The sequence below is a fragment of the Pleurodeles waltl genome, chromosome 7 (assembly GCF_031143425.1).
Source record: "Pleurodeles waltl isolate 20211129_DDA chromosome 7, aPleWal1.hap1.20221129, whole genome shotgun sequence".
Classification (NCBI taxonomy): Eukaryota; Metazoa; Chordata; class Amphibia; order Caudata; family Salamandridae; genus Pleurodeles; species Pleurodeles waltl.
Genome location: NC_090446.1, coordinates 1,522,390,817 through 1,522,411,107, shown reverse-complemented (window position 1 = coordinate 1,522,411,107; position 20,291 = coordinate 1,522,390,817). Strand labels below are relative to the sequence as shown.

Sequence of the window (20,291 nt, the reverse complement as noted above, 5' to 3'; positions counted from 1 at the left end):
TGCTAGGTAGAGAGCTAATGCAGGGAGTCACAGGTGTCAACAGCACAGAAGAGAGAGTGAAACAGATAGTGAGTCAGGTGAGCAGAATCCCACAGGCTTTCAGCAAATGACACAGCTTGGAAGAGGAATTCCCTTTTTATTGAACAAGTGCAGCATTTGTGGCAAAGCTATTGAAAAGCAGATAAAATGTGTGCCATGTTTCTTGGTGGGGGGGGTTGCATTAGCTGGCTCAAACCTACTCTTGGTGGAACATCTAAGGGTTCCATGATGATTCATTGTGACAATGTTTGGGTGTTATGGGCCAACTTGCAGATATCTCCCAAGAAGAAAATGCCATATCCGAGACTTGGATATTTCAGCACAGAATATAAGAAGTTCAGAATTAATTGAGGAATATCTGATATTGTACTTGGTGAACTGTAGACAGCCATTTGTGACTATAACTTATAGCGCAGCTCCGCTTCAAATATGGAGGATTTTTATAATCTAAGGGTTTCTGCTCATCAAGTAAGATGGTAGGAGTGGGTATTCATCAGGCCAAGGAACTTAGACGTCATTTCTCAGTCAGGTTGTGGAAAGTTTTGTTTTTCTAGGCTTTATTTACGGTTAGCACACAAAAGGTTGGACCAGAATTTTCAACTTGAGTAGCGATTATGGAAAATCCCATAAAAAACTTTGGCTTAATTGGCTTTCACATGCATGTCCAGCTCAAGAACCCATTTACCTGAGAGAAGCAACACTTAAGCATCCAGTTTACTAGAATGGAATCTGTCTCATGGCCAACTTCAAGCCTCCAATTAACTTGAATGGAGCCAGGCTCATCGCCAACCTCAAGCCTCTTCTCTTCAATGGGATCCGGCTCGTCAATTTGAAATTTGACTTAATCTTAAATAAGAAAAAAGTCTAGCAGATGGTGCCTTTCATTACTTAGTAGGGTTACTCATGGCTCTACTCAGTAGGGTAAACCACAGTTGAGTCTTGCTCAGGACAGTCTTGAAAAGCAACATGGTCTCGCCTACAATCTAATCCTAAGGACTCACATACATGAATAAAGTCTGGCTGGCCACCGTCGTACGGCCCATTCAATGGACTAAAGATCTTTCTTTGACCTTGGCATCTAGAACTGCAAAATGTCACCTAATTGGTCACCTTAGTTCACTTTTCCAAAATCACTGTCATCGCAGATCTTTAAAAAAGATACTGACTCTTGCAGCCGCTTGAACTAAATTGTCTTTATTTTGTCAAAATTCAGTGTTGTGAAGTTTTGCATGTTAGTGTGGTAACCTACAACATTACAGGATATTTGAGTCTTTGTCGTCTGAAGCTAAATGCTGGAGCACAGCCCCCTTAATGCTGGAAAAGCTTGAATATTGAGAGCAGGGCGAAAGATGAGTCTGGATTATGGTGCCACCCATCCCTCCTGGGAATAAGGAAGAAACACAAGCAATCAATAGCACAGCCTGGGCTTCTCCGTCCTGTTTCTGGGTCCACCAAAATGGTGGCCAAGCACTGTTCAAGATGAAGGCAACAGTGGGAGGTCAAAGTTCACGATGGACCATGAAGAAACTGAAGAAGGCAGAACGTGTTAGTCATAAGCTTGTCACAATTTTCTCTATCTCTCCATGCTGCCCAGGCACTAAATATGACAAAAGCATGGTTAGAAACATTCTAAAAGAACCCTGTATTTAAAGGTCTTCCCCACTGCGTGCCTCACACATTGTGACTGATTAAGTCCATGTTAATTGTTCACACAATCTGTGTATACATAATTTATTAGAAAGTGGCTGTGTGACTACTTAAGACATCTGGGAAGCAACACTTATGCTCAGTTCAATGTACACAATTTGTTTACAGAAAAACAGACCAATCATAATTGACTGGGGATGTCCTCTTTCCAGGCTGGAGTGGCTCAATGCATTAAGCGGTGATGGCAAGGTCGGCCGCCCTCCAAATAAAAATGGTGCTTTGAGATCTGTGTGGACAGCACACAACATGTTTATTTTTCATGTCTCGCTTGGAGGCTCCAATGAATCCAACCACTGTTATCATTAGAATCCATCTCATTATAAAAGAAGGCTTGAGCATTGTGTTGCGGGTGCTTTTGGGGTGGTAGTACTGGCATTTACTCTAGGCTTAGGCATCATGCAGGTGTGTGTTTTTCATCTCAAACTGTTATGGGGCTGTACATTCAAAGTCATATGTATACACCCTGATTCCCGCAATGTTGAAAGCGCCGCGGTCGCAGGACTCTTTGGTAATGCATCCACGCAGACTGTACTGCTGCTCATCCTCCCCTGTGGAACAAGAACACATGCGCAGGAGTCAGTAATCAGTAGTTATATGAAATCTAAGACTTACTGATTTGGACCGGGATTCTTCTTCGAGCCATCAGTCGCTTGCTCCCGAACAATAATGGTGCATAGATTGTGTTCCCCTGGCTAGAGTCATTGTGATGTCCTGTCCCATGGCCGATGGAGCAAAGGTGCTCTAGAATGGCCTGCATGCCACCTCGCTATATCCACCTCAACTGCAATCTCATATTATCGTGCTCTAAACCTGGCCATGTCAGTGAAAGAGCAGCTCATTGAACTCTCTTAAAGTGGGTTACTGTATCCAGCTAATCAGAAAATCACATTGAAGCACAGATGTATTGCAATATCTTCCCTAGAGCATGCTGCAGTCCTGCATTAAAAGGAACCTAGCGGGAAGACTGCGAAAAGGCACAAGACTAATGAGCGGCAAAAGGAGGGGAAGATGGGACCGCTCACATGCGTGTAAGTTGTTTCAGGAGTAATGCATGGAAAATAGGACGGCTGTTAATGAAGGAAGGCGGGGGTGTAGATGCTAGAAAGATGATGGTTGAGTGAAGTGTAAGAAACTTGAGTGTTAGTTGAGGAGGTTGAGAGCTCACCTCAAATAATGATCTCAGTCCTTGTCAGGATGAACCACAAAAGTCATTAAATAAACCTGTGCTTGACCTTCTGGTAGCCTGGCACAAAAACGTAACTTAGAGGCAATGTGTAAAGTATTTATGCAGGACTCAAACAGTAGTATCGCGAAAACACAACAATCCCAAACCAATTTAGAAACTCCAGTGTATGTGTTTGTTACCTGGTCTGACTGCAGTTCCATTGAAGCTGGCACAGGTGTCCTCCTTCCCGATGCATAGAATTTGTTTGCCTGCAGTGCAGGGGGCCGAGGACTCGCCGCTGAAGCAATCATCACATTTATGTCCATTGGGGGTCTGGTCTACATCAGACACTGAGAAGAAGGGAGGAGTCAGATACAAAGTGAACAAGAGCTTCCATGACCACAGAAGAAGAGAAAGCTTACGCATGAGTTAAGACCTTTAGGGCCAGATGTATGAAAATATTTTGCACTCGCAAACAGTGCGAATCGCTAAAATCGGCCGTTTGCGAGTGCAAAATAGTGGTCTGCAATGCATGAAAGGCATTCGCAGACCACAAAGTAGAAATCGCTAAAATTGCGACTTGGAAATTGCGAGTCGCAATTTGCGATTCGCAAATTCCAGGTCGCAAGGCAATGCTGCAAAAAATCGCAATTTGCGATTTTTGGCAGAATGGCATTTTGCACATGCAAAATACCATGATATGCAACCAGGTGGTAACCTGGTGCAAAATTTAAAAATGCGGTTAAACTGCATTTTTAAATTGAACATGTAAAGCACACATGCCCTTTTGGCATGTGTGTACCTTACATGTTGCAAAAAATGATTTTGGGGTGCAGCAGAGGGGGCCTTAGGCCCCCAGCACCCTGGCCTTTTGCATTTCCAAAATTGCGATTTCTGGTTCAGAAATCGGAATTTTGGAAATGTAAAAAATTCACAGCTATGGGCCAACTGGCCCATAGCTGCGAATGGGGCCGGTATCGCAATTTGCGATTCGGTAATAGCATTTGCGATTTTTAAGAAATCGCTATTATCGAATCACAAATCTGATACATGGCACTTTGCGAGTCGGTGATATCGATTTCTTAAAAATCGTTATTACCGAATCGCAAAGGGCCGTGATGATACATCTGGCTCTTAGTCTGTAAAAGGGAAGAGAGGCCTGGGCTTTATTAAAACCTATTATCCTGATCCAGATTTACCACCTGCTGAAGAGCAGGACATAAGAGCTCATTGCATCTGAGCGAAGAGCAAAAACAAATTTTGCTGAACCCCATCTCTATCTCCCTTTTGTAGTCCATGAAGATTTTGGGCACTGTACACATTCTTAGAATCCTATTTGTTTTATGTGAGACTTAAGAAAGAACGTAGGATCCAGACACAATCATGGCAAAGTCTCATATTTTAGAGAAACTATTACCAGTACTGTTCTGTGCCCACCCAGAAATATTATAAGTGATACCTTGGTGATATATGTATGTTAAAGGTCACCTTATAGCAAAATATCGACTGGTCACAATATGAGCAGAGTATCAGGAGACAAAATATTGAAAGGGAAACTTTTATACATTTTCTATACCTAATTACACATGTGTTACCTTGGTGAGACATGTATGCTCAAGGTAAGCAGATGTGGAGTTAGGAACAGTAAATCCTTACCACCCTCTGTACACTTATCTGTTCAATATTTTGTCCTTTGATGCTCTGGTCATAATACTGTGAACATTTGATATTTTGTCCTTCATATTCCCTACCATAAACCTGTTTCACCACAGCTGCTCACATCTATGCCATAATCTAAAATGGAACCTATGCATAGATTCAAGGCAAAAGTCAAGTCAAAAACCTTTATTGTTTTAGTCCCAAATCTGAGACAACATATTCATCAAAAACCATCAGTGTTCACAAATTCTTCATTCAATACACCAGTTCCAGCATAGTGTTCCACAGATTAAACAACCATACATATGTCAATACAACCTTAACAACTACTAAAAAACCTTAAATCTTAAAAAGCGACATACAAATTAAAAAAATGTAAAACATTTTATTTTCTGGATTAATTAAAAATACTTGTGTTTTATGTACAGTAAAGATACCATATTGAATAAAAACCTGCTTTAACTATTTAGATGCACACACGACAAAAAACACAAAAAACATAACATGAACAAAACCCTGAATCCCCTCAGTGCATAAATTACATGATCTTTCTTTTCTGCTAAGATTTTCCCATTCCCACGAAACACTTCTTGTGGCAGCATTTTTAATCTGATGAGGCGAATCAATCGACTGACTCAATGGCCCAAAATCCCAGTGCGGATATGGTTGCATCCATTTTACATTACACAAATTGTGGATCATTTCACATCTACCTTTCAGATGGCAATATGCCATATCTAGCTCCAAACTCAGAAACCCTTCAAGGCACTGAAGAGACTCAGATACCTGTAGGTATTCTCCTGTGAGACTGCATCACGCTTGATAGGCCAGTTCTGGCACTTGAGAGTGCTCAGACAGTGTCAGTGTAATTGAACAAGGAGTGCTGCTAAAAAGATTTAACACAATTAATGAGGTTTTTCTCCAATGGGTCTCAGTTGTAATGGTTTGGAGAGGTGACCCATCAGCTCCTGCTTTGTGGGCCTCTAAGCACTCCATAGTTTTATTTGGTAGGGTCTAGTCCATCCTTGACTGTGATAGGGCTTTTATGTACAACTGTTGTTAAGCTATTGTCTATATTAACTGGTGGAATTATGGAGAGAGAATCCTTGTTTCGGATGGCATCTGGGATGACATGGCAGACTGAGAGGCTCCATCATTTAACACATTCTTTTTAGGGGCTCCCTCCTCAGCTTTTATACTCTATTCCAGGTTGTTAGAAGCCACTGCTTGGGCACAAACTTAATTTCCAATTTTGCAAAGTAGGTTGGAATGGGGGCAAAACCTATTAAACACATCAACCCCATATTTGAAAGAGTACACAAATGTTTTTATTTTTTATTTATAATTGTAACAAAATTAAATGATTTATATATTTGAATATTGTGTTAATGTTTGAGATCCTTTTTATGAATTAGTGTTTTTTTTAACATTAATATGTAGTCTACATGTTTTTCATTATATAATAAATGATAATTTTTGGAAGGATAGAGAGACAGAGGCTGTGTTTTTTTAACATTGTTGCATATTGCCCTAGATGTGTACCCTTTCAAATATGGGTTTGATGCGTCTAATGTGGGTGTAAAGACATAAGTAAAGCATAGAAGGGAATCAATTTCTGTTCAGTTGCAAACTCCCCTGTCCCTTTTGGCTAGCAGGGGTGACTCTCCTTTTGTTTAGAATCTTGGAAGAAGATGACATCTTTTACGTTTCTGAAGATCTCATGCATTAGTCTCTAAATCACTGCTGCTGCTGAGGCCAAACCAAAAGGAACCCTCTTAACTGAAAACAACTTACTGTGAGATGAATGTTGTCAACCTTCTACTTTGTGGTTGTAACGCAGCCAGATGGTATGCCGTAGTCAAATCAATTGTGGAGAATAACTTTTTACACTGAGTAGCTTCTAAAACCTACTGCAGAGGAAACCTATCTATGAAAATATTCTGAGGTATCTAAGGTTTACACATAATCTTACTTTTCCGTTTACCCAACCTGCTTCCACCAAGAGCACCTCACACTCAAAATTTTCTATTGAATCAATTACACCAGCTTCTAGCAATTTTCCAGTTCTTATTCTACTTCTCTGATTAATACACATGAAAGAGCATCATACTTAGGTACAACCCTTTGCTAGAATCTGGAACCTTGTCTTCCCCCTTGATTGGCTGCTCACAACATGGACAACATGTGGCAGCCAATGCAGGACTTGGGGACCTGATCCCCAACGAAGTGCATGAAGTGAAAGTCTGTTTATGAAAGTCACAAAACGGAGCACATAAAAATGATGAGACCAGATTTTCGTCGCAATATAAATCATTTGTTGGTGCCATACTGATTGTAGGAACTATGGTGTGTTCTAATGTGATTTTATCAAGTGATAAATGCTGATCCTCTGCCGGAATCTCATGAATCATGTCCGAGAGAAAACTGTTTCCTCTTATTATTTTCTCATAGAGATTATGGAAAGTCCTACAGAAGCTATAAGTTCTCACTATCCTCCTCCACCATGTGAGACTAAAGTCTGACATACTGAGTAAGAGAACTACTTCCCACAGCATCAGCCCATCAGCGCGTTCCCCTGTGATCTACGGCAGCTTCTCAGGGTTTTCTAATGAAAAAATGCAGCACACTTAAAGCCATATTGATGGACTCAAAGCTGTAAAACCTAAAGAATGTCCTTTGGAAATGAACAGATGAGGGGGCTCTCTTTGCCACAGAAATTGTTAAGTGCTCTACAAACCCAACATGAGAACACGTTCTAAGAGTTCTCAAATATATTCCTCATCCATTTCAATAAAACATTCTACCAGTCAGAGTGAAACATGAATTTCAGCACCAACAGCAGTCTGTCAATTAATTCCCTGGTAATCAACTGCAGCTTTGCCACAGAGCACGAAGGGGCATATTTATACTTTTTGATGCAAAACTGCACTAACGCAGTTCTGCATCAAAATGTTTAGCACCGGCTTGCCTTATTCCTGAGTGCCAGCCGGGAACCATATTTATTGATTGCCGCAAGCTCACCACCCCAATAGCCATCACAGGGGACAAGGGTCCCCTGGGCATGGCCATTGCACCCTGTGCCATGCAGGGGCCTCAAGTTGGGCCCCCGATGGCACTTTAATTTTAAAAAATATGTACTTACCTATATTTACGCCACTTATCTGCGATGGGGTCCCCCATCGTCCGGTGTCCTTCTGGTGTGCGTGGGGGTGTTCCTGGGGCTGGAGAAGGGCACCTGTGCACCCATTCTATGGTGTTTAACCACGGAAATGGGTCCACAGCTCCCCCACTGCCTTGTCAGACCCAGGCATTAAGTGATGGTGCAAAGCAAGCTTTGTACCATTATTTAGCCCCTCCTCCCACCCGTGCATCATTCTAGCACGGGGGATAAATATAGGGCTATGGGGATAGGACTATTTTTTTGATGGGAATGCCTACCTTGCATCTCATTGACGCAAAGTAGGTTGACGCATCCAAAAAATGGTGTAAACTCCAATTTTTTGATGTAAGACGTGTCTAGCGTCAAAATATAAATATGGAGTTAGTTTTGAGCCGAATTTGCATAACAAAATTTGACACAAATTCGGCGCAAATGCAGTATAAATATGCCCGAAATATTTTCTATTGGACACAGAAGTGAGGTGCTCCTAAAAGCCATTTCCTTGGAATAGGGGCTGTTGAATTTAAAGCCTTTCCTGAAGAAGAGGCTGAAGTAAATGAGCACTGAGATGTTGATGCAGGCATGAAACCAGAGCAGAGGGTTAAACAGGAACGTGAGCTGTGGGTTTTTAGTAATTTGAGGCATTATGTATTTTTAAAGGGGCCACAAATACTTAAAGATAGATATACCAGTACAAGAAAAAAATCAGTGGTAGATACTCCTTGAATTATAGATAAAAGTATCTGAACAGGAGATGCTCAAGAAAAACACTGGCACACTGACTTTCCCTGGTAGGTTGGTAAACACATGCCACAGCATCATGTCAATACTATAAAAGTGAAAACAACCTTTTCTGCTTCTTCTTTTTATGTTTGCATTAATCTTGTGCATGGGATACAATAGAACTGATGCTCTTTTCTCTCTATAACATAAAGAGATGACTAAAGTAAGTCATTGGAATACTAACCACAAGTGTAATTGTGAATCGATATACATTAGCAATGTCTCTGTATAACCAAATCTCTGTGCTTCCTAGGCAGATGGGAATTACTGAAACTTGAAGACAAGGAAGTGTAAATATCTTGTAAAATACATGTACACTACACCTCTCCCTAAATTTAGAATAACTACTTCACGCTGTGTCACTATAAGCTATTTTGTGCAAGGTGAGCATAGTTTCTAGTTAGTAGAACTGCATAATAAGAACACCATAAGAATTGAGAGGTTTTCTAAGAAAAATATACATACACATTAACACATCTACATGTGCATTAACATGTATACATATGCACTGTCCTTTTAAGAATCCACCCTGTTCCTTCATGGTAACTCATAGCAAAACATACAACCCCAGTCTTGAGAGTGCAGAACATTGTAAGTCAGTCTTCGAAGGTCAAAATAAATGTGCAAGGAATAGTTTAAAGTTTTATTCCAATTACCTACGACTTCGGGATATTTGCAAACTGCTACCGTTCAATTGTCTAGTAAGCAAGAGGTCTTGACACTTGAAATCCAACATCCATGTTGGGGGGTCCTGATTGCAGCTACATTGTAGCTCGATTGCTTAACAAGGGCACTACGCTCTACTAGGAATGTTGTACCTTGAGATCCAGGATAACCTGCATCTCTCTTTGGCGTGCAAGAGTTCATGACCTGGTGCGTATCATAACATACGGTTGGTGCTCTGCCGTGCAGCGCATCGTCTGAGTGTGCGGCCTGAATCCAGTTTAGTTAGCACCAGCACTCTGTAATGACCACCAGCCTTTACTCTTGGCGTGGCTTCAAGGTACTGCTTCTCTGCACTCATACCAGACATAACGGTAAGCTGCACCTCTTCCCGAGACATCTCCAGGGGCTATTGCCACCCCTCCTCCAAGGGACGAAAATCTGGCGATCTCTGAAGGATGCTCAACGCAGGAAAGGATTGCAGCGCATTTAAGGGGCAGGGCGGCGCATGACGGGGGAGAAAAACGTATTCAAAAACAAAAAAACCCTGATTCGTCATCAAAGCCGCCATCACTGTGCCACTCCTCTGCTTTCACTGCAGCTGCAGGCACAGGCTCCCAGCCTGTCCTGTGGCCAATCCGAATGCTGCTGTCATGCTGCTGACAGCATGACAGCAGCGTTCGAATTGGCCGGAGCAGCAAGTCAGGGTGCTCCAAGGCAGAGTGGGAGTCTCTGCTTGCTGTCTCCAACCCGGCAACACAGTGCTGAGTTGGAGAGAGCCTACTGCGCATTTGTGTTTTGCCAGTCCAAGATGGCCGGCCAAACATACATGCACATTGTGCACTCCCACTCTGTGCTTGTCACAGACTGTGGCCCGCCCCTTTTACAATAAAAACGATAATAAACATAGTTTATAATTGTTTTATGGTAAATGTTTGGCAGTTGCTGGCGGGGGCGGCGGGGTGACGCTCCTCCGCCCTAACAGAAGGGCCGCGCCTGGCTCAACGTAGAGAAAAGATGTGGCCTAGTTGTCAAGATTATAACCATGTGGCCTGAGTTCTAATCTAGAGCTGGGTGAATCATTTCATCTCCCTATCTTTTAAACTGTACCCAAAATTATATTGTAGAAAGTCATTGAATCTCAGCGTTCATTACTCAAACCTTAACATCTTCTTGGAGAAATCACCTGCATTATGTGATGCAACATTGGAGCCAACATAAAACTCTTTTTGCTCATTCCATTCCTTCAGTAGAGTCAAGCATATCTATCACTGCACTTCAATGCACACATCTTATAGAACTTACCTATATTCCATGCAAGGACAGCCTCATAGAAATAACCTACATCCCATGCAGGGACACCCTCATAGAACTAACCTATATCCCATGCTGGGACAGCCTCATAGAAATAACCTACATCCCTTGCAGGGTCACCCTCATAGAAGTAACCTATATCCCATGCAGTGACAGCCTCATAGAACTAACCTATATCCCATGCAGGGACAGCCTCATAGAACTAACTTATATCCCATGCAGGGACAGCCTCATAGAGCTAACTTATATCCCATGCAGGGACAGCCTCATAGAACTAACCTATATACCATGCAGTGACAGCCTCATAGAACTAACCTCTATCCCATGCAGGATAGCCTCATAGAACTAGCTTATATCCCATGCAGGGACTGCCTTACTTATCCCATGCAGGGACAGCCTCATAGAACTAACCTATATCCCATACCGGGACAGCCTCATAGAACTAACTTATATCCCATGCAGAGACAGCCTCATAGAACTAACCTATATCCATCCAGGGACAGCCTCAGAGAACTAACCTATATCCCATGCAGTGACAGCATAGAACTAATCTATATCCCATACAGGGACAGTCTCAAATAACTAACCTATAACCCATGCAGGTACTGCGTCATAGAACTAACCTATATCCCGTGCAGGCACAGCCTCATAGAACTAACTTATATCCCAAGCAGGGACAGCCTCATATTCCCTCATAGAATTAACCTATATCCCGTGCAGGGACAGCCTCATAGACCTATCTTATATCCCATACAGGGACCGCTTCATTGAACTAACTTATATCCCATGCAGGGACAGCCTTATAGAACTAATCTATATCCCATGCAGGGACAGCCTCATAGAACTAACCTCTATCCCATGCAGGGACAGCCTCATAGAAGTAACCTATATCCCATGCAGGGACAGCCTCATAGAACTAACCTATATCCCAGGCAGGGACAGCCTCATAGAACTAACCTCTATCCCATGCAGGGACAGCCTCATAGAACTAACCTATATCCCATGCAGGGACAGCCTCATAGAACTAACCTATATCCCAGGCAGGGACAGCCTCATAGAACTAACCTATATCCGAGGCAGGGATAGCCTCATAGACCTATCTTATATCCCATACAGGGACAGCCTCATAGAACTAACCTATATCCGAGGCAGGGATAGCCTGACTTCTCAGTGTGCACTGGACACCTCCCTCATTCAGGACTGTCTTTTGTGAAGTTTTTTAAGTCCAACTGTGACAAAGGAAGCAAATAAAAACTGAAGCTCTCTGACTGGGTGATTTGATAAATTAAAATGCAGCAATTTTAATTACAGTTGCACCCTGCAGTTTCCATGAATTAACTCAGCCAAGTTGCTTTCTCTATAGAAAGTATGCAGTTGGTGCTTACAGTGAAGAACATTTCACGTTTTTTTCCTTCTTTGAAAAAGTGATTCACCTGTTAGGCTTCTTGGCTTGTTCCTTACAGTGCAATGGGTTTACTTTTCGTTTACCATCTAGCCTCTCGAACTTTATTACTGTTTACATTTCATTGGACAATGTAATGAGTAACTCAGAAGCAGCTGCTGAGCCATGTTGGAGGTAATGATGTGCAGGGTGTTCAGTGTACTAACACTGAAACTCAGACACACACAGGCTGATGTGCACCTTCAGAGGCTCCTGCGAGGATCTGAGGTCTTTTCACCACCAATTTAAACAAGCATTTGCAATGCAATAGGGTCTCGCATTTCTACGAGTTACAGCTATTAACAGTTGTAAACTCCCAACCGGACTATTCTTGCCACATTAAATGGAAAAAAACTGAGCGTTCGCGCTGGTACAGTTCACTCGTAGGGACAGTTGAAGACGGCATGCAGGTAGAAAGAAAAAAAAATACAAAAAAAGAGCGCGATCGCGCTGCTACAGTTCACTCGTAGTGAAACCTATCGGAAAAAGTGCAATTATGTACGCAACCGCCAAAAGTGCAATTAACCGTGTAACAGGGTCGATGTTATGCAAAGCGCTGGACTTCTGCCAAGCGAGATCGCGCTGCGAAAAAAAGATAAAAAGTAGTCCACAAACCTCACAGGAAACAGCGAGCGTCACATGTTTTCAGTACTTGGTCGCTGCGCTCGAGGAGGGCTAACTACCGGAAAAGGCATGACGTATGCGTGCCTTCGACTAATGAAAGCAAGCAGATTTTGAAAGGCAAGCCCACGAACCAATGAAAGACACTGACGTAACATGGACGGGGCTCCGAGCCCTTTTCTATCTACTAGAGCATCTCTCAAGCGAAACGCATGCGCATGCGCATGCAACGCAGGCTCGACCCTAAAAACACTGTGAAGGCAACATCAGAAAAATACAAAAGATAAAATCTACTCTTGAAAAATTACATCTTTGTATTTCCTGCTAAGTCAGTTGAAAATCTGACAATCTCCTTCGAAGGGCCACAAATCATCATTATTATTATTAAAGTCTGAAAAAGACTTTTGAAAACCCAAATCTAAAAGGGATGAGTGGGTGTGGGCTTAAAATTAGTCGACATGATAGAGCAGACACACAAAGGTCCCTCCAGTGGGCAATGCTTAATTTGTGATATTGTAAGTTCCAGGGCCCAAGATATTTTCTCAGGATGCCCCATGGTTGGCGCCAGACACTGTCCTGCCAGGGCTGCCAAATTCAAACCATAATCAGGGCACAAGTTGGGGGTACATGCGGGTGGGCAGCGTCCACCCATTATTTTCACTGGGTGGACACCGTCCCCCCTGCAAAGAAGTTGGCCCATGTAAAACATGATAGAATTGTCCCAGTGTTATTTGAGACACTGGGACACACAGCTGCGTCTGCAGGTTGTCTGTTTTCCCTTCACAGCAGCGAGGTGCATTCAGCGAGGGGGGGCGCTCATGTTTAAAATCCCAGCTGGGCCCAAGACAAACAAGCATTTGCAATGCAACGGGTCTCGCGTTTACTCATGTTAGAGCTGATAGCGTTGTAAACTCCTAACCCGACTTTTCACCTATCGGCAAAAGTGTATTTATGTACGTTACCCGAAAAAGTGCAATTAACTGTGTAAAGTGCTCGACTTCTGCCAAGCGAAATCGCGCTAGTAAAATAGAGAAAAAGTAGTCCACGAGCCAGACAGAAAACAGCGAGCCTCGCATGTTTTCTGTACTTGGTCGCTGCACTCGAGGAGGGCTAGCCACCGGAAAAGGCATGACGTGTGCATGCCTGCAACTAATGAAAGCAAGCGGACTTTAATAGGCAAGCCCACGAACCAATGAAAAACACTGACGTGATGTCGACAGGGCTCCGAGCCCTTTTCTAATAACTAAAGCATCTCGCTGCGATACGCATGCGCGACTGCATGCAACGCAGGCTCGACCGTAAAAAAAGGGAATTTAATGGGCCGTCAGCTCTCCTGCTGTTTCAGAGTGATCATGGCTGGGAGCTGTGGGAGTCTTACACATCGCTGCCAATGCAATGTAAGAGAAACAAAGGCACTGGTTACCTTTTTACAAGTACTTAAAGGAAGCCACTGTTTGGAGGCAAGCGTTTGACTTTGTTGAATTGCTGTGCTATGCATGCACCTTAAGAATGTGGACTGCATTGGTCTGGACGGTATTTACACACAAAAATGTAAATACCATTATTTTTTTAATTTAATTCTTTTATAGTGCTACTCATTCCAAGTAGGGTGTCTGGGTGCTTTACACCACACACAAAGGCACACATTTTAAATTGACAATAAATCATACGTATGTAAATCAATGTACGGAATGTAATTGTAACTATATTCATAAAGTGCTTAGTACCCATCCCTGACAAGGCATCAATGTGTTTTTCAGCGAGAGGCACGCTACTGCGGAAACCCAAAAGGATTAGTAGTGGATTAGAATAGGGAAATATGATGACGTGTTACAGACAGTGAGGATTAGAAGTTGTAGGACTCACATGTCCTTCGTAGCTCCCCGTGCTATATTAGAAGGGTTACAATTAATGAACTGCAGGTGACACAAGGATCTGTGTTAAAAGCTGAAACCACTTATCTTTTTACATAAAATAAACATCTGTCATCTGCATTTACAAGGTGTGCTTTGCAGAAAACACATTAACCCTCTAAGCCACTTGAGTGAAAACTGTGACTAGACAAAGCTTTGATCTCTCCAGCAGGTGCATTAACCTTACTATTAGCATTATTCCATGAGATTTACTAGACACACAGTGGTCTCTGCACAGCTGCCTTAACCCCAATAAGATATTTTAAAATGTGGTCTTTGCAACCAATTAAGCCAGAACTGATTTACTGCATGTTTTTCCTTGTTGGCAATTTCTGTAGCCATTTTTTTAAAGTATAAGTTGTCTGTCAGACTGCCTTACATGACTGCCCCTTGTGAACCCCCTAACCATTGCCACATATTGATCCCATAGTTATGGGTCCCCAAAGTAAAGATTTTCAAATTCCAGCTCTGCTATAAGAATTACACACACAGCAGTAACAAAGTTGTTTCAACCCTTGGACCTAGCTTCAGGGGGTGGAGGATGGGGTGGGACACCCCTTTAATCCTTTTTAAGTCTTGGCCTGACAGTGAGAGTGGGATCAATCGTGTGCTGCTACAGTAACCTCAAATCACTGCTGACTGAGTATTGATGGTGCAGCCACTGTATTGACAGGGAGAGCTGAGCAGAGGGCCTGGCTTGCCTCTAGGAGCCCCGCAAGAGCAGAGCCATGAAAATATTTGCCACATAAATAAAGCTATATAAAAATATGATAAAGTTACTTCAAACTTTCAAAAAAGTGTTTCTGTAGCATGTGGATGCCTTTCCACTTTGTATTCAGATTAGATCAATGCAGTTCTTAACAGTAATAGTTCGAAAACATGAACTTAGAAATATTGAGGGATCCATGGGCGTAGGAGGTGTGGGGGACGCAGGGGATGTATCGCCCCAGATTTTGGAGGGTGGGGGACACGGGGGACGAAGGTGGGGGGGACAAGGGGACAAAATAATTTCCCCTCTCACATCTATTATTCAGAGGGCCATTAGCGCACAAAAGCGCTACTTATGATAGCCCTCTACGGACCATCCTCCATTCTGATGGGAACAGAATGAAGGTGAGTCCGGAGGCCCCCTGCGCCCTCTGCCCTTTTGTTTGTCCTGTTTACAGCTGTGGGCATTAAGGGTGCTCATAAGAACAAAGGGCGCGAGGAGGAGAAAAGAGTTTTGGATGATTACTGTCTGCATCACCTGCTGCCGCCTTGAAGAGGAGCACTGCAGGAGGCCTTCAAGAGGAGCTGCAAGACAATGAGGAAGATCTAAAGAGGAAACAGAGTTCCACCCAGCCTGGTGCCTGCAGGCTAGAAAGGAGACTCTGTGAAACACAATATTTGTATTTGCCTAAGATCACACCAGTTGGTGAAACAGTGAAGTCGAGATTGAGCCCAGATTTTACCTTTACACACAACAATTTAGCCTATTAGAAGGGTATATTTTTCTAACATTTATGTTCAATGTTTTGTTATCTAGTTAATGAAGGGTTTGCTTACAGTGTGGCTAACAGGGAGAAGCCATATTTCATTTTGGATCATTATGCCTAGCGCTATTATTTATGTTGTTGTTATCGTTACATACTTTAGCATATTGAAGTATATTATCTTTTCTTCATCTTTTCTTCACTCTACTGTAGGAAAGTACCATCTTGCCTGGCATGTTACCCCCATTTTTCACTGTATATATGTTGTTTTAGTTGTATGTGTCACTGGGACCCTGTTCACCAGGACCCCAGTGCTCATAAGTGTGCCTGAATGTGTTACCTGTGTAGTGACTAACTGTCTCACTGAGGCTCTGCTAATCAGAACCTCAGTGGTTATGCTCTCTCATTTCTTTCAAATTGTCACTAACAGGCTAGTGACCAATTTTACCAATTTACATTGGCTTACTGGAACACCCTTATAATTCCCTAGGATATGGTACTGAGGTACCCAGGGTATTGGGGTTCCAGGAGATCCCAATGGGCTGCAGCATTTCTTTTGCCACCCATAGGGAGCTCTGACAATTCTTACACAGGCCTGCCACTGCAGCCTGAGTGAAATAACGTCCACGTTATTTCACAGCCATTTTACACTGCACTTAAGTAACTTATAAGTCACCTATATGTCTAACTTTTACCTGGTAAAGGTTAGGTGCAAAGTTACTTAGTGTGAGGGCACCCTGGCACTAGCCAAGGTGCCCCCACATTGTTCAGGGCCAATTCCCTGAACTTTGTGAGTGCGGGGACACCATTACACGCGTGCACTACATATAGGTCAATACCTATATGTAGCTTCACAATGGTAACTCCGAATATGGCCATGTAACATGTCTAAGATCATGGAATTGCCCCCTCTATGCCATCCTGGCAGTGTTGGCACAATTCCATGATCCCAGTGGTCTGTAGCACAGACCCTGGTACTGCCAAACTGCCTTTTCTGGGCTTTCACTGCAGCTGCTGCTGCTGCCAACCCCTCAGACAGGTTTCTGCCCCCCTGGGGTCAAGCCAGGCTTGTCCCAGGATGGCAGAACAAAGGACTTCCTCTGAGAGAGGGTGTTACACCCTCTCACTTTGGAAAATGGTGTGAAGGCAGGGGAGGGGTAGCCTCCCCCAGCCTCTGGAAATGCTTTCTTGGGCACAGATGTGCCCAATTCTGCATAAGCCAGTCTACACCGGTTCAGAGACCCCTTAGCCCTGCTCTGGTGCGAAACTGGACAAAGGAAAGGGGAGTGACCACTCCCCTGACCTGCACCTCCCCTGGGAGGTGTCCAGAGCTCCTCCAGTGTGCTCCAGACCTCTGCCATCTTGGAAACAGAGGTGCTGCTGGCACACTGGACTGCTCTGAGTGGCCAGTGCCACCAGGTGACGTCAGAGACTCCTTCTGATAGGCTCCTTCAGGTGTTAGTAGCCTATCCTCTCTCCTAGGTAGCCAAACCCTCTTTTCTGGCTATTTAGGGTCTCTGCCTCTGGGGAAACTAGAGATAACGAATGCAAGAGCTCATCAGAGTTCATCTGCATCTCTCTCTTCACCTTCTGCCAAGGAATCGACTGCTGACCGCGCTGGAAGCCTGCAACACTGCAACATAGTAGCAAAGACGACTACTGCAACTCTGTAACGCTGATCCTGCCGCCTTCTCGACTGTTTTCCTGGTGGTGCATGCTGTGGGGGTAGTCTGCCTCCTCTCTGCACTAGAAGCTCCGAAGAAATCTCTGTGGGTCGACGGAATCTTCCCCCTGCAACCGCAGGCACCAAAAAGCTGCATTACCGGTCCCTTGGGTCTCCTCTCAGCACGACGAGCGAGGTCTCTCGAATCCAGCAACTCTGTCCAAGTGACTCCCACAGTCCAGTGACTCTTCAGTCCAAGTTTGGTGGAGGTAAGTCCTTGCCTCACCTCGCTAGACTGCATTGCTGGGAACCGCGACTTTTGCAGCTACTCCGGCCCCTGTGCACTTCCGGTGGAAATCCTTTGTGCACAGCCAAGCCTGGGTCCACGGCACTCTAACCTGCATTGCACGACTTTCTAAGTTGGTCTCCGGCGACGTGGGACTCCTTTGTGTAACTTCGGGTGAGCACCGTTTCACGCATTCTCGTAGTGCCTGTTTCTGGCACTTCTCCGGGTGCTACCTGCTGCTGAGAGGGCTCCTTGTCTTGCTCGATGTCCTCTCTACCTCCTGGTCCAATTTGCGACCTCCTGGTCCCTCCTGGGTTACAGCAGCGTCCAAAAACGCTAACCACACGATTTGCAGCTAGCAAGGCTTGTTGGCGTTCTTTCGGCGGGAAAACACTTCTGCACGACTCTCCACGGCAAGAGGGATCCGTCCACCAAAGGGGAAGTCTCTAGCCCTTTTCGTTCCTGCAGAAACCTCAGCTTCTTCTGTCCAGTAGAAGCTTCTTTGCACCCACAGCTGGCATTTCCTGGGCATATGCCCATCTCCGACTTGCTTGTGACTTTTGGACTTGGTCCCCTTGTTCCACAGGTACCCTAGATTGAAAATCCACCGTTGTTGCATTGTTGGTTTGTGTCTTTCCTGCATTATTCCTCTATCACGACTTCTTTGTCTTTTGGGGAACTTTAGTGCAATTTGCACTCACTTTTCAGGGTCTTGGGGAGGGCTAATTTTCTAACTCTCACTATTTTCTAATAGTCCCAGCGACCCTCTACAAGGTCACATAGGTTTGGGGTCCATTCGTGGTTCGCATTCCACTTTTGGAGTATATGGTTTGTGTTGCCCCTATCCCTATGTGTCCCCATTGCATCCTATTGTAACTATACATTGTTTGCACTGTTTTCTAAGACTATACTGCATATTTTTGGTATTGTGTACATATATCTTGTGTATATTTTCTATCCTCTCACTGAGGGTACACTCTAAGATACTTTGGCATATTGTCATAAAAATAAAGTACCTTTATTTTTAGTATAACTGTGTATTGTGTTTTCTTATGATATTGTGCAAGTGACACTTGTGGTACTGTAGTAGCTTCACACGTCTCCTAGTTCAGCCTAAGCTGCTCTGCTAAGCTACCATTATCTATCAGCCTAAGCTGCTAGACACCCTATACACTTATAAGGGATAACTGGGCCTGGTGCAAGGTGCAAGTACCCCTTGGTACTCACTACAAGCCAGTCCAGCCTCCTACATCTACTCAAGCAATGGCCCTTGACCCTAGGGTAGGTCGCTTCCCCCGCCACTGCAGTTCCACCTGCCCAGGCTCCTGCCCCCTCCAGCAGACCGTAAGTGCTCCTTTGTGCTCCCCCCTGTCCAGCCCCTCGTTTTCTCTTCTGTCTTCTGTGCTCTCTCCCTTGTACAAAGTCCTTCGTTTTTCTTCTGCTCTCTCCCTTGTCCAAAATACTTCGTTTTTATTCTGCTCTCTGTCTTTGTCCAAACTCCTTCGCTTTTCTTCTGCTCTCTGTCTTTGTCCTAGCTCCTCGTTTCTCTTCCATCTCCTGTGAATTTTTCCCTTTTTTTCCAACTTTCCCTTCTTCCTCGGCCCCCGCCCCCCACCCTCTGCTTTCCCGCCGCTGCCACCCGTGCGGCCCGCCCCCTCGCTCCCATTCGTTGCCCTCCCTCCCGCCCCCAGCTGACCCCTCCTCTCCCCCACCTCCCTCTTATGGTGGCTGCGCCGCTGGCGCACCTAAGGCACGCCAAAGGCAAGCCTGTTGCGCCCGTCTGCGTCTGGACCGTGCCCAGCGCCAGTACCGCTGGCCCCCAGCGCTCCCAAACCCCGCAGCTCCGCTACAACGCCGCCTCCCTCCACGCACTCAACCCGGGACGTACTACAACCTGCTACCAAGCCAGCCCTAAACGCACTCATGGACCCTTCGCATGTCAAACCTGCAAGCATACCTTCCACCGCGACTGCACCCCGCCCACCGTCCCACGCGCCAATAACCACCTCAAGTGCATCCTCATCAACGCACGCTCCGTCCACAGGCACGCCACTGAACTATGGGACCTCCTGGACTCTACCGCACCGGACGTCGCCTTCATCACTGAGATCTGGATGAACGCCTCATCGGCCCCTGACATCGCCATATCCATCCCCGACGTCTACAAGATCGCCAGGAAAGACCGCACCAACCAAATCGGAGGAGGAATTGCCATCATATTCAAGAGCTCCATCAACGTCACTACCTCCACCGAAGACACCCCCCTCGCCGCCGAACACATGCACTTCTAGATCCACACCGACCCCAGGACCACCCTCAGAGGAACTCTCATCTACAGGCCCTCTGGACCACGCGCCCTTTTCAGCGAATCCATCACAGACTTCATCTCCCTGCACGCCCTAGCC

The 20,291-nt window shown here is 44.7% G+C and overlaps 1 protein-coding gene across 1 annotated transcript in view; it reads right to left on the bottom strand.

The window, feature by feature from the left end:
• Positions 1–1,212: 1,212 nt before the first annotated feature.
• The window catches only part of LOC138246635 (urokinase plasminogen activator surface receptor-like), a 37,401-nt gene continuing 18,322 nt past the window's right edge, over positions 1,213–20,291 (bottom strand). Inside the window, exons 4-5 of the mRNA XM_069201346.1 lie at positions 3,112–3,261; positions 1,213–2,294 (exon numbers count right to left, since the gene is read on the bottom strand). Coding sequence (XP_069057447.1) covers positions 2,173–2,294; positions 3,112–3,261 — 272 coding nt within the window. The 3' untranslated portion in view covers positions 1,213–2,172. The remainder of the gene's footprint in view (positions 2,295–3,111; positions 3,262–20,291) is intronic.